Source organism: Oenanthe melanoleuca, chromosome 1, assembly GCF_029582105.1.
Source record: "Oenanthe melanoleuca isolate GR-GAL-2019-014 chromosome 1, OMel1.0, whole genome shotgun sequence".
In the NCBI taxonomy this organism is placed as follows: Eukaryota; Metazoa; Chordata; class Aves; order Passeriformes; family Muscicapidae; genus Oenanthe; species Oenanthe melanoleuca.
In genome coordinates, this window is record NC_079333.1 from 41218246 (window position 1) to 41231025 (window position 12780).

At 44.9% G+C, this 12780-nt stretch overlaps 1 protein-coding gene across 1 annotated transcript in view; it reads right to left on the reverse strand.

Moving 5' to 3' along the window:
• GUCY1A2 (guanylate cyclase 1 soluble subunit alpha 2) overlaps positions 1–9971 on the reverse strand; it is a 147631-nt gene extending 137660 nt beyond the window's left edge. Inside the window, exon 1 of the mRNA XM_056492279.1 lies at positions 9454–9971. Within this exon, the coding sequence (XP_056348254.1) occupies positions 9454–9708 (255 nt within the window). The 5' untranslated portion in view covers positions 9709–9971. The remainder of the gene's footprint in view (positions 1–9453) is intronic.
• Between the last annotated feature and the right edge of the window lie 2809 nt (positions 9972–12780).

Consider the following 12780-nt stretch of genomic DNA (forward strand, 5'->3'; position numbering starts at 1 on the left):
TCATCTCTTCACCTCTTCACAGGGAATTCCACCTTCTCTGTACCTGATGGATCACAGGTGGAACTCAGTTATGCTGCCAGCAGTCACCAACCTCCAGCCTTCTCCATCTCCAAAGTTTCCACCCTTGACTCAAATCTCTATTTTTCTCTCCTTCCTTTTGACATGGAGGTTCCTGGTTCTGCAGGGCCTCTGGAAAGACCTGTCCATCCTCCCTAATGTGCACAGCCTGCTCACTGTCTATGGCAGCTCTTCCTCCTGGCACTCGCTGCTCTCTGACCACAGCACCCAGCTTTTGGCACCACAGGCAGCAATCCTGGCAGCAATCCACGACAGCCACTGCTGTTCTGCCAGCCACCACTGTTTACAACATGCACTCCTAGAGAAATGTGCCCTCAGACAACTTCTTTTGAAAAAGGATTCTAGTTTAAACTGTGGGTTTTTGTTTTTTTTCTTTTTCTGAGTTCAGTTTTCTCTTCTTGCAGCTTCATTGCCTCGGTTTTCAAGGGAAAGAGGAAAGAGCTTCCACTTTAACTGCATCCCTTCTTACAAATGTCTTTCCTAAGCCAATCAAACATAAACTTTCCAATCTTCTCAGAGGACAGAGATTTTAGTCTATTCTCTAGCCATTTTCTGTTGCCTCTGAAATGTCTTTTATTTGATTGCAATACCTTTGGAAATAAACACTAGGGCTCATCTGCCCAACTGCAGGCACCCACAGTGATTCATTTCATCCTCCTGTTGGCATCTAATACGTGCCTGAGGACTCAGTCCTTACAAATACCCATTTCTTCCTTTTGTCTAGAAGAGACATTGAGTGATTGCTATAGACTTCGACACGTTAGAATGTTTGAGTAAGGACAGACAAACCCCACAGTGAGGTGACAGAACTGCACACAGTATCCCAGATGACTCAGTCTAAATTTACATAAATGCAGTTTCAAATTCCCCATGCCATTCCTTTTGCATCCTAAGATACCTAGATGGAATCAGGGAAGAAAGGGGCTGTACAGAATGCTGCCAAGAGAGCATCCAGGTACACAGACAGCTCCTCCTTAACCCTAACAAAGTTTCAAAGATTTTTCCTTGGAAAAGCTAAGCAGCTCCTAGCTGAGCTTCAGAAGGGCTTCAGCAGCCATGCTGTTAAAAACTTGAGTGCTTAAAATTTTAAATTTGAAGTTGAAGCACTGAAAAGCATAACAGTCTCTGCTAGAAACCACTTTGCTTCTATCAGAATTTCTTCAAGTATGTGCATCGGGTCAGGGGGCTCTGCTACACTGCTGTGCCCTGGGGAGCTGCAAAGTCCTTCCCAGAGGAATCCACACCCCTGCACACAGGAGAGCCTGTGCACCTCAGCCAAATCTGCACTGTGACATGCAAGTTCTAAATGCTCCAAACTTCAGGTGTTCAATCACAAGCCCAGCAGATGTGTACGATTTAAATCGCCAGATTCACTGCTGGTGATAATTCATTAATGAAAAGCATTTCCTTTTTCATATTTCAAAACCAATTTTAGTCAAGTCTTTGTGCTTAGGTGATTGCAGATCTCTAAGCACACACAAGCAGGTGTGCATCTGGCCCATCCAAAAGAAGATAAATGCAAAACAGTCATTTTCAGTCTGGGTATTTTTAATATCTACCCCACAATCATGTAAGCAGTGAAAAACTGTTCCCTCCCTGTACTTCTGGTCAGCAAAATATTGAATTAAAGAAGTTGTAAACAAAGAATCAAGGCTCCAGCTGAAGGCAAACATTTATCAACACTCCCAAGTGCCAGGGGTGGAGAGATAAGCATTGAAATTGCTGCAGCTAGGGAACAGCAGAGCTGAAAAAGAAAAGAAAGGCTCCTTTGGCATCCAGCAATGTTCTGATGATGCAGAAAGGAGGAAGACTCCTTAGCAGTCCCTAGCATCTCTCCCTGTCCCATTCCCAATGGCTGAAGAATTGAATGAAAGGGAACAGACATAAATCAGAAATGGAGAAACAGAGTCACACATAAGCAACCATCTGAAATTTTAAAAAATAAATAATCTTTAGGGGTTTAATAGTGCTTTTGATAATGTAATCAGGAAAAAAATAAAGGTTTGCTCTCTAGATTCTGAAAGTTTTAAAGTGTACTCATTTTTCAACTGCTTTTATCTGAGCTAAAAATGTATTTTCTTCATGAAGACCAGCTTCCCAATTCCAGATGTTCATACTTCAGATAAAAGCACCCCCTGCTTGCAGACCTCCATGACTAGCAGATTTGGTATCAAGGGAGGAGGATGCATAATCCCCAGGAGTGGACTGTCTGGGGATCCAGGGCAGGGTGACTGACAGCTGGAGGCAAACCAAGCTGCCTGCAGCAGCTGAGGATGATCCCGACGGGACGCGCGAGGGTGCAGCGCCCGAGCTCGGTGCGGCTGGCACATAAACCAGAGACATTCTGCACCCCACTTCCAACAGACTGGGGTCCTCTTCACAGACAAACACTGCTGCACATCAGACAATTGCCTTCATTTAATAAGTAACATCAAGATCAAGAATTTTACCCAATGCTATTTCATGGCAACCATGCAAACACTGTGAAGAAATAAAGCAGAGCTAAATAATGATTAGAAACTGTACGTTCTGCATCCCCAGCTGCCTTTCAGCTAGAAGAATCACACATATTACAGATGGAAATTGCCTATTAGATCATCTAGCCTAACTCCTTGACAGTGAAGGATAAATATCTCAGGGTGCTATCCCTTACAACACCAGCTGTGATCACGTTGTTAATCTCTGAATTTCAGCCTGGTCTGGAACAGACAGAAGAACTGTTTTGTGCTGCAGAGAGAATGTGTTCAGTAGGTAAGAATATAATAGATGATCTATTGCTAATGCTACCTGTTCATCTTTTAATGCAACTGATATCTACTACATAAAATCATCAGTGCTATTCCAGCAGACTGATAGAAAATGAAGAGCTCTATATGTCAGTCCTTTTCAAGGATTTTTTTTCTGCTGACATAGGAAAAGAACCAATTTCCCCAGTGTAACTGGACCTAATTTCATATGCAGCTCTGCACAGGTATTTATCCCTTTGAAACCTATGGACAAACCGCAGATGTTTTTCATCTTCATTCTGAAACTTAGTTTGAGAGCTGGCAAGCAGACATGAAGAAAGAATCTGGATATAAGATGGAACATTTTATTTCACTCAAAGCACTTCATAGCAGCCTTTAACATTAGCACAAGAGGTAGAAGGCAAGAGAATGCTTCCTCTGTATTAACATTATGCATTTTACCAGAGTAGAACCAACTGCTGTGGGGTGGTAACTGGCCCTGCTCAAAGGGTTTCAAAAGGACATTCACACTCCTTTTGATGCTGCCATGAGGGCTCACTGCATTCATAGGGACATATATTAATGTTCGTGACATTCTCATCTCCCTTATGTCTTTATTTGCACCGCACACTCTGTCCAGGGGAAAGGCAGAGAAGTGCAAAGCAATTTAGATCAGTTTTGTGGGATTACTACTAGTGCTGCCATGCTCTGCTGTCAGCCAGTGGGTCAGATCTGCCCGTGGGCAAGCCTATTCCCCAGCAGGGATATGTTCGCTGCTTCCAGGCAGCAAACACGTCTGCAACCTATGAATATTCCCAAGACATGTTTTCTCCAAGCGCTGTTGGGAAGTTAACATTCAGCCTGGCACTGCACAAACATTAAGAAAGCCAATATTACTATGATTGGTCTAAGCATTAGATGTCAAATACTTGAACTCACACTCAATAAAATTTCATCAAGGTCAATACAATGCTGCAGGCCCTTGGACGCAGATAATTTTTTTTAGTATTCTATTTGCTGAAGCTGAATTATTTTTTACATCAGATGTTAAAACTACAGAACAAAACAAACAACTAAAACCCACTGTGATGCTCACATTGATGATATTTTCCTGAATGTTCCTGTTTAAGACATCACAGCTCTATTTCAGGTGATGAAATAACAGATTGATTGACTACAGACTGCTTGTGTGACCTTCTGTATAAATGACTTTTGTCTATGTTAAGTTGAAAGATACTCAGCAAAAGTCTGGATTTATTATATTTAAAAAAAAAATCTTTCTGTTTGCCTGCTGAAATTAGAAGTTTCCCAGAGAATGCGCCTTTATTTATCATTTTCATGCTTCACACCCACATTCTTGAGAAGGATGCTGCTCATGTAAAAAGCTCACCCAGCCTGGGCTACTAAGTAAATAAACTCCTAGCAGTACTGATCATTTGACACTACCTTCTTTCATTCAGAAAGACAGGCAGAAGTCATTTCTACAACAGCAGAGCTTAGCTATCTGTGATGTGCTCATGTAACTCATCAGGAGCTCAGAACACTTGTGCAAATTTTTTTCCAAAATCTTATGCAAGAATCAATTTGCCACCTCTCCTGCAAGTGGCAGCAGCTTAAGGGAGTAGAAGTAAAAGCTAGTAAAGGGAGTAGAACTCACGGACACTAAGTGGTAGAGGTTTATGATGGAGCCACGTTGGATATAAGCTGCTACACTGAAACTTCTCTGCCAAAACCCCACCTCCGCTCACTGGAGGATTCACTTGCAATTAAGCAATTTGAAGTTACAGTAGTTCTGTGACATAAGTCATAGCCTACACACTGAGATAAATGACTGCCTTTACACTCACTTTTCTTCCACTGGCAGGGAAAGGGCTGTATTCAAAAAGACAGCTCTCAAATTCAAACTAGTTGGCGGCAGCCTGTAGCAGCTTCCTAAATAATACAGGAAAAAAAAGTGTTCTTACTTTATAATGTTTTGAACTGGACCTTTAAAGAATATCAGAAATAATTCTAAATGAACAGAAAAGTATATAGAAGTGATTTTCATTTAACAGTTTTATAAGCGATGCGGTACATTGACCTTTCAGAAAATAAAATCAAATGGAAGTGTTAGTCATTTTAATGCTGTGTTATGTGGTAATTTCTGTTTCAGAAAGATCAGTGCAGCGCTTAGGGGTACACAGACTCCTCTGAATGCATGCCCAGTCACTCTCAGCTCCTTTAGGGATAGCCTGTGCCTCTTAGATGGGAGCAGAGTATTTGACTTTTCAAATCAGTGACAAATTATGTTTTTCTGATTTTGATTCTATTTTCAGCCTGGCATTGGATACAAGTCAAGTTAGAACTGGAGCAAATGTGAAAATTACTGCAAGGAACTAGAATTCAGCACTGCACTTTTAAAGAATCAAGCTATGTCAACTGATGCCAGGATACCATTCCCCTATAGCAGAGCTCTTAAGGGCAAAAAATATTATTTTGGTAATGAATAGCATATAGTATCGTGTTCTCAACTTATAATTAGTCAAAATTTATGTCTTTGTGGGTGTCAAATTCATCCTTTAAAATGGAACACGATAACAAAGTGGAATCAAAAGGAGAATGTATCATTATATTTGCTTGTGATGTGCATATAATTAACGAGTTATTTCTTAAAAACAAGGTCATAAATCAATGTCCACATTAAGTTCCCAATATTTTATTATTTATCTCCAATAAACTGAACCCAGCCTGGTGACAAGGGCAACTGTTTGTTTTGAGAGCAGCTGGATCTGGCTCCAGATTTCTCTGATCAGAGTGCATAACCAAAGACCATTCGACAGCGCTTCAGATGAAGGAGGACAGAGGGACATCTGTGTTCCATCAGGAGAATGATTTAGGCACATGTTAGAAGGGATAGGAGCTGCCTTCACAATTACTCAGCCTTGTGGGAACATCACAGGGATCAAAGGATGTGAGAGGGCAGAGACAGTCATGGGGCAATATGCAGGGAGCACTGTTGCCAGGATCTCGTGAGCTGATGGAGCCACAAGAGCTGTGTGCAAAGCCTGGGGTTTATTGCACTAGGTTTGGTCCCACCAACCACCACCTTCCCCAGCCACCACCTTCCCACTCAGGTGCTGAGCACAGCTCCCTGACCCCACAGGTTGCAGTGTCGGGCTGTGCCTCCATCCTTCTGGTATCAGGGCACTTGGCTACACAGCAGACTGGTACTGGCGGAGGCAGCAGGGCAGCAGCTTGAGGAGATGCTCAGCACATGCACAGGTAGTCTGCTGAGTGCAGCTCTGACAAAAGAGCTGCCTCTCCTTGCATTGCTGCTGCTCTGCCTCCCTGTCCCGGGCACCCTGCTTCCCCAGCACAGCCTACTCATGAATGCCAAGGGTGGGATGTGGATGGAGGTCTCATCACCACACACTTCTCCCCAAAATACACAGCTGTTTTGGTGAGAGGTGAGCCCTACCATCCTTCTAGTTCTGGCGCTCAAATAAGAGAGGGCATGCAGTGAGCACATTCCAGACAAACAGCAGCAATCCTCCACCCATCCAGGCACGTAGGGAAACATTCCCACAGGAACGTAAAATGAAACTGTGCTGATTGAGGATCAGGTCCCTACATCCTCTGGTATAACCACTGCAGGAAAAAAAGCTCCAGTAATCAAAGGTGGAATATCATGTCTGCTAGAGAGTGCTAGAAGCTGTTGCTCTCCGGGAGCAAGGAGAATGGGGTGGATTCAATGCTGCAAGGTTCACTTTTGTTATTTTCCCACAGTTCCACAAAAATTAACGTTCGTGCAAAGTCATACTCAGCTAAAACTGAGACCAAAGTTACAAGTGATAAAAAAATGCAGTAACATACTTGCCATATTTTAGTGCAATACATCTTGAATGCTTCATTACTCGTACAATCTACATACAGTTGTACGTAGAATCTCCTACAATTGGCAGTACAGCTGTACTAACTCATGAATGAATTGCACAGGAGATACATTTCACATACATTTTTGCATGGCAATCCCTAAGACTTAACCTGTTTGCACAGCCTTCTTGCTGCTTTGCCCTATGGACACCCCTCTTGGGTATCCAAAGCTTTTTTGCCCTCTGGATGCTCCTTCCTGCTCTGTTCAGGGCTCTCCACATACACAGAGCAGCTCTCAGTAGCTCCTGCTACCACTGAGAGCTTGCTGCATGGTACAGTAGTATTAAATACACACAGAGAATTTTTATTCAGTGAAAACACAAAACAATATTTACTGAGTACTTCAATCCTAGTCTCATTGCTGAAGGAAAGCACGAAAAACTATGGCTAAGTATAAACATCAGGAACCTGTAGCATCCTTCAACTTTGAAAGTTGGGATGAGGACAAATAACTGCTGCATTCATATTTGAAGAGAGAACATTAAACCCTGCAGGCTAGATACATGGTATATACATCTGTATGTACATAAATATATTTATATACATAACAGAGACCCCTATCTATAGTATTATGGAATGAAGATCTATCTACATGTATAAAAAAGTATTAGAGCTTTTTGTTTGGAAAGAACATCTGTCAGTGCTCCCTTCAGACTTGCCTTCTAATTTAACAAATAACATAAATGAGTCCTATTAAATCAATTTTATAGGCAAAGTGGGTTTTTTACTTCTAATTAAAGTTATTCCTGATTTATATCAGTAGATGTGAAAAAATAATCAGATCCTAAGTGTTAGACATATGGCAACTTGACTTGTTGCATGAAGGCATATATTCAGTACCAGAACTCAGAACCAAAATAACAAAGCACCTCAACAGTGGTTTCTCTAAATGAAAAATGAAAAGGCAGGGGACCTGGTTCTTTTCTTAAACCAAGACTAGGACAAGAAGACTTCTTTGACTTAATGACAATAATTTATGCCAAAATGTGTAAGATGGGAATGAAGCTGTAGTTACAATACCAAGATAAAAAAGGGAGATTTTAAGTAATGTGTATCACATTAAAATTTTAAAATAACCTATTTTTTTTGGCAATAGGGGTTGCTATAATTACCTCCCAGGGAAAACATGAAAGCTGTTGTTCGGGACATCAAAACCAAGTTAGATGAAATTTTTGCATTCTTAAGCAAAATTTCTCTTCAAGCAGGGACGAAAGAGGACTTGGATCTATCAGTTTTATTCATGTCTTAATTCAAGGAATGTATTTATTTTGAGGACAAATTCAACTTATCTGTAAAACTGCAACTGACCTTTATAGCAACATGACACAGGAGGTAACAATCAAAGCTTAGAAAACACAAATACTAAGGTTATCTCAAAATACTGCACTGAACTACTTCTGAATACTTCAAATATTTGGGGTAACATATGCTCTAATTATACCATTGCATTACTATCAAATTAAATAGCTTCTCCTTTTTTTTAATATACTAAAACAAGACAGGTCACCTGAAATATCCTCTATTAATATCAGCATTACAAGACCAGATTCCCAGTGGAGAGAGGAAAAAATCAATGGGAAAAAAAAAAAAAAAAAAGTCTTAACTGTAACTGGATGACTATTAGCTATTTAATGCACTAAAACTTCTCCCATTAAACAGCTCGTCTTCTCCTGTCCAGCACTTAAACTCCAGACAGAAAATAGTATATTAGGACCAATGCAAACTGAGAGTTGATGATGAGTTGTTTTCTCATAAGCAATTTCCAGAGCTGCCTAATAATACCAAAAATGACCTGATGCCACAATAGCAGATACAGTTTTCCTGCAGATTAAGACTACTTGTTGCCATTAATGTTTTGTGCTTTAATACATTAAACTATCTCAGAGACCAGCAGCTGAAACTTCAGGAGGAAATTTTAGCAATGATCACAGATGTATGTACAGGAGCATACCACAATCAAAACAAAAAGGCTGGAGAAAACTCTTCTTTTTACAGTAATCTACGAGAACTCCTGAGGCACTGATTTCAGTGTTACAAAATTATACCAGCGTATGCTACGGGCTCTACCTGAATTCACTGCTGATGTTAATAGCATACACACAATGGGTCCCTGACTGTCAAATATAGGTGCAGCTATCCAATCACTAAGCGGTGGATTTCAAAGTCTACTTTAAAGAAACTGATCTGTCAGGAACGTCTGCGCATCCAGGAGGCACAGGGGAATCTGTTGCTAAAATATTTCCGAAGCATATAGCCGGAACTTTGCTTTACCCTATTCAGTACAGAGAAGCCCTGCAAATGTAAGAAGTTCACATCCCCTCATTATTCAGGAACACTGTGCACGCCATGCATCACACAGATGTAACTTTTTATATATTAAAATAAATAAAAAAATAAAAACCATGTTTCTAGGACCAGTGATAAGCACTATATGACTCTGTTTTCATTCAGACAGGGACTCGGCAGAAATGACAAACCCAGCCAAAGCGGCAGCTGCGCCTAAGCGTGACTCCCGACCCGATTTCCAGCACCGGGCTGCCGGGCGCTGTACTCCCGCCGGTTCGCGGGGCTGGCAGCGGCAGCCGGAGCGGGCACGGAGCGGCGGCGGGCACCGAGGGGCAGCGGGCACGGAGCGGCGGGGGGCTCCAGCGACCACCCGGGAGGGGGCGCGGGCACCGCCGCTGTTTCCCGACAGGGACCCGACCCCACGGGGCTGTGCCGGGCGGGGGGCACTCACCGCGGGGGCCGTCAGCCGGCGGATGCTCTCGCCCAGCGAGTCCAGGTTGACCCGCCGGCGGCGCGGAGCGCGGCGCGCCCCGGCGCTGGCAGCGGCGGCGGCGGCGAAGGGGGTGTCGGCGGGGCCGGGGGGGCTGCGGCTGCCGTTCCAGCAGAGGCGGGACAGGGGACACTCGCCCTCCTCCTCGGGGCTCGTCTCCGGGCAGTCGGAGCCCAGCGAGCTGAAGGACTCTGAGGAGATCTTGCGGCGGGACATGGTGCCGCGGCAGGCGCGGGGCGGCGGGCTCAGCGCGGGGCGGCGGGCAGCCGCGGCGGGCAGCGCCGAGCGGGGCGGGCGCGGGGGCGGCGGCGGCCGCCTGGCATGGCCGCGGGTGCCCCTGGGCGGGAGGAAGGCAGCGGCGGGGCCGGGCCGGCGCAGACCGCAGCTCTGCCCCGCTCCGCGCCTCTCCGCGCCGCGCCGGGAGCCTTTAAAGCGGCGGCGGCGGCAAGCGCGGTGGCTGCTGCCCTCCTCTGCCTCGGCCGCCCGCCCCGCTCTCCCCTCCCCCGGCTCCCTCGCTGCTCCGCGGGGATCACGTGTTGTTTGGAGCCCTTTCCCCCTCCTCCTCCTCCTGCCGCCTCCCCCGCCCCGCTCGCCTGTGGCGCCCGGCCCCGCGGGCTCGGCCCCGCTGCCCCGCTGCCCCGCTGCCCCGCTCCGGGCGGTGCTCCCGGCCCCGGGGGGCGGGCCGAGGGCAGGGCCGGAGCGCGGCCGCGCTGCCGGGAGGGCGGCGGGCGCTCGGCTCTGCGCCCAGCGGTGCGGAGCTGGGCTGCGGGATGGGGACCCGGCCCGCAGCCCCTCAGGGCTCCGCGGGGAGCGGCGGTGCCGGCGCGGGGAGCGGGGCCGTGGCGGGCCCTCCGTGGCTGCCCCGCCGCACCCGCCGGTCCCGCCGCGGTGCTGGACAGCTCCCTGGCAGCTCCTGCCGCTCTCCCTGCCGCCGGCCAACTTTGGGAATGACATTAGGGCAGCTGAAGCTTAAGAAATAAATCATTTTTAGGATTAGGGAGACGGGGTGCCGGCCATCAGTTTTCAGGAGCAAAGTTGTCTTTGTGCAAGCACTGCTCCGGTTAACAGTGTAGGTCATGTCCAGAGCAGCAAAGAAACTAAATTCATTCCCACGATACAGCTCCGGCAAGGGGAGAAAGGGCTGGGATAGAGCAGCCAAAGCAGAGGGGCTTCGATCTCGGATGGCACACAAGGTGTCTCCTTGCCAACTTTCCCTACCCATGCTGTCACTTTAAACGCACCTTTAGTGATTCGTTCCCATAATGATAACCCCATGTAGTTCTCAGCAAAAATGCTCCAAGGAAATGTGATTTTAGCTGAAGTGGTTCGTCCTACCATCAATGAAGACAGCTTGTCATTACTTTCCCTTTGTTCAAACAAAACTTATTTTAAAAGGCAATGATTTTAAGATGGTTTTTACTCTACCTTTTCACTGTATTATGACATGTTTTACAACCTTATCCTTTTAAATGTCTGAATGCAGCCTAAACAAGGACTCACTGAAGAATCTAGGGAGACTTCCACAGGTAGGAAGGAGCTTTTGAGCATGGCCCCAGGCAGCACAAGCTGGTGTGTGGTCTCAGAGGGGGCACAGGTCTATGGCTGAGCATGCTGCTTTGAACTGGGGCATGACAACCTTTGCCTGGGCATTGCTTTGAATGTGTCATCCTTGTTTCCCTTGATTCACGTAGTGCCTGGTTTTTTTATTTTCTTTTTTTTTTTTTTTTTTGTCTTTCTTTTTTGTCTTTTTTTTTTATTAGAAATAGATTCGGAGTCTGATGATCGAAGTTTGTGGTGTGAATCCCTAGGACATGAATCAGGCATGACTTCACGTGCAAATTCTTTACACATGAACCTTCAGATCCTCCTCTGTGTTTCCTCCTCAAGTGATTAACAATATTCATCAGTGTCTGAGTGTAGGGAGGTGAAACAGTCACTCTGCCTTTTTTGTCCTTCCCTCCAAAGAAATCCTCATTTTCACAGATTCCTCAAGACCTGCTGCACAAGCCCTTGTTGGCCTGCAGGCAAGCTCCCACCATTGAGAGGACTCAGGAACCAAGGGGTCTGGAAGCTGCCCTTTGGTGCTAAACATCATCCCTAGCACAGGGTACTCTGTGTTAAGATGTTAATGTTCTTCACGTGCTCCAGTTTCCATTAAATTTACTTCCTTCTCATAGACCATTTCACACAGTCCTCAGTGAAGCAAACTACCACTGGTTTCCTGGCTGATGCAGTGACAGTGACAACTGGGTAAGAGCCACATAGTTTAGCACGGAAAATGCAAATCCATATTTATAAGTTCTAAACTGCTAAAATACCAAAGTGTCCACTGGTTCCATGTACAGCATTTCAGCTGTAGGGTAAGCAGCTTGCTTGGAGACATTTTGCATTTTATTCAGCACTAAGGAAAAGGGTTTCAACATGACAAAAATGACACCTTTTCGGTCTTCAGTTTCCTCTTTTTCTTGAAGTTTAAAGTAGCACTTCCCCATGCAACTTCCCAATGCAACTTACTGGTACCATTTGACTCAGTGCTTCTGAGTTCCCCTTGCAGCTTTAAAAATTACTTTCCTCATGCTCCTCATGGCCATATTCCTTTTATGTCTATAATACAGTGATCCTGAAGTGAAAAGGAAAGTTCTCTGCCTCAGTGACTATTCCCGAGGTCAGGACAATGTAACCAAATGTACTTGTGTACCAAGAATGTGAAAGACATTTTCCTTCAACATCTAGATAGTGAAGTGCACAACTCAGCAAAAAATGCCATTAGGTTCTCCAAGTATTCTTTTGTTCAGATGAAGCAGAGCTTTGAGAAAACCCAGACACAGTGTTGGCTAGACTGATTAGATATAACCTTTAAAGCTGGTGAAAGTAAGCCTGCCCAATCCAGTTACTAAGAATATCAGTAGCCTGCATAGTGCAACTCTTGTTTGAGATTCATGATATGAAGTGCACAGAACTGAATAGAGGAACCAGCTGGAAAACTACCAAACACCATAAGTTGTCTCCAGCTAAATAGAAATGGACAGCAGAAGATCCAAGATGATGCAGATCCTGGAGGTGAGTCTGGTGAGCAAACAAGTCATTCAGTCCCCAGTTAATTATTCTCATTATTTTCTTGGCAAAAGCTAAATACCACAGGGGTTGCTTCATCTGACAGTCAAATGCCTTTGAGAGCCCATAGACATAGACATTTACAGCATATAAGAGAACAAATATTCTTCTTTTATACATATGTCATAAGCCCCAACTTGTAGTTGGCACATTATTCGATGAATAGTAGAATGT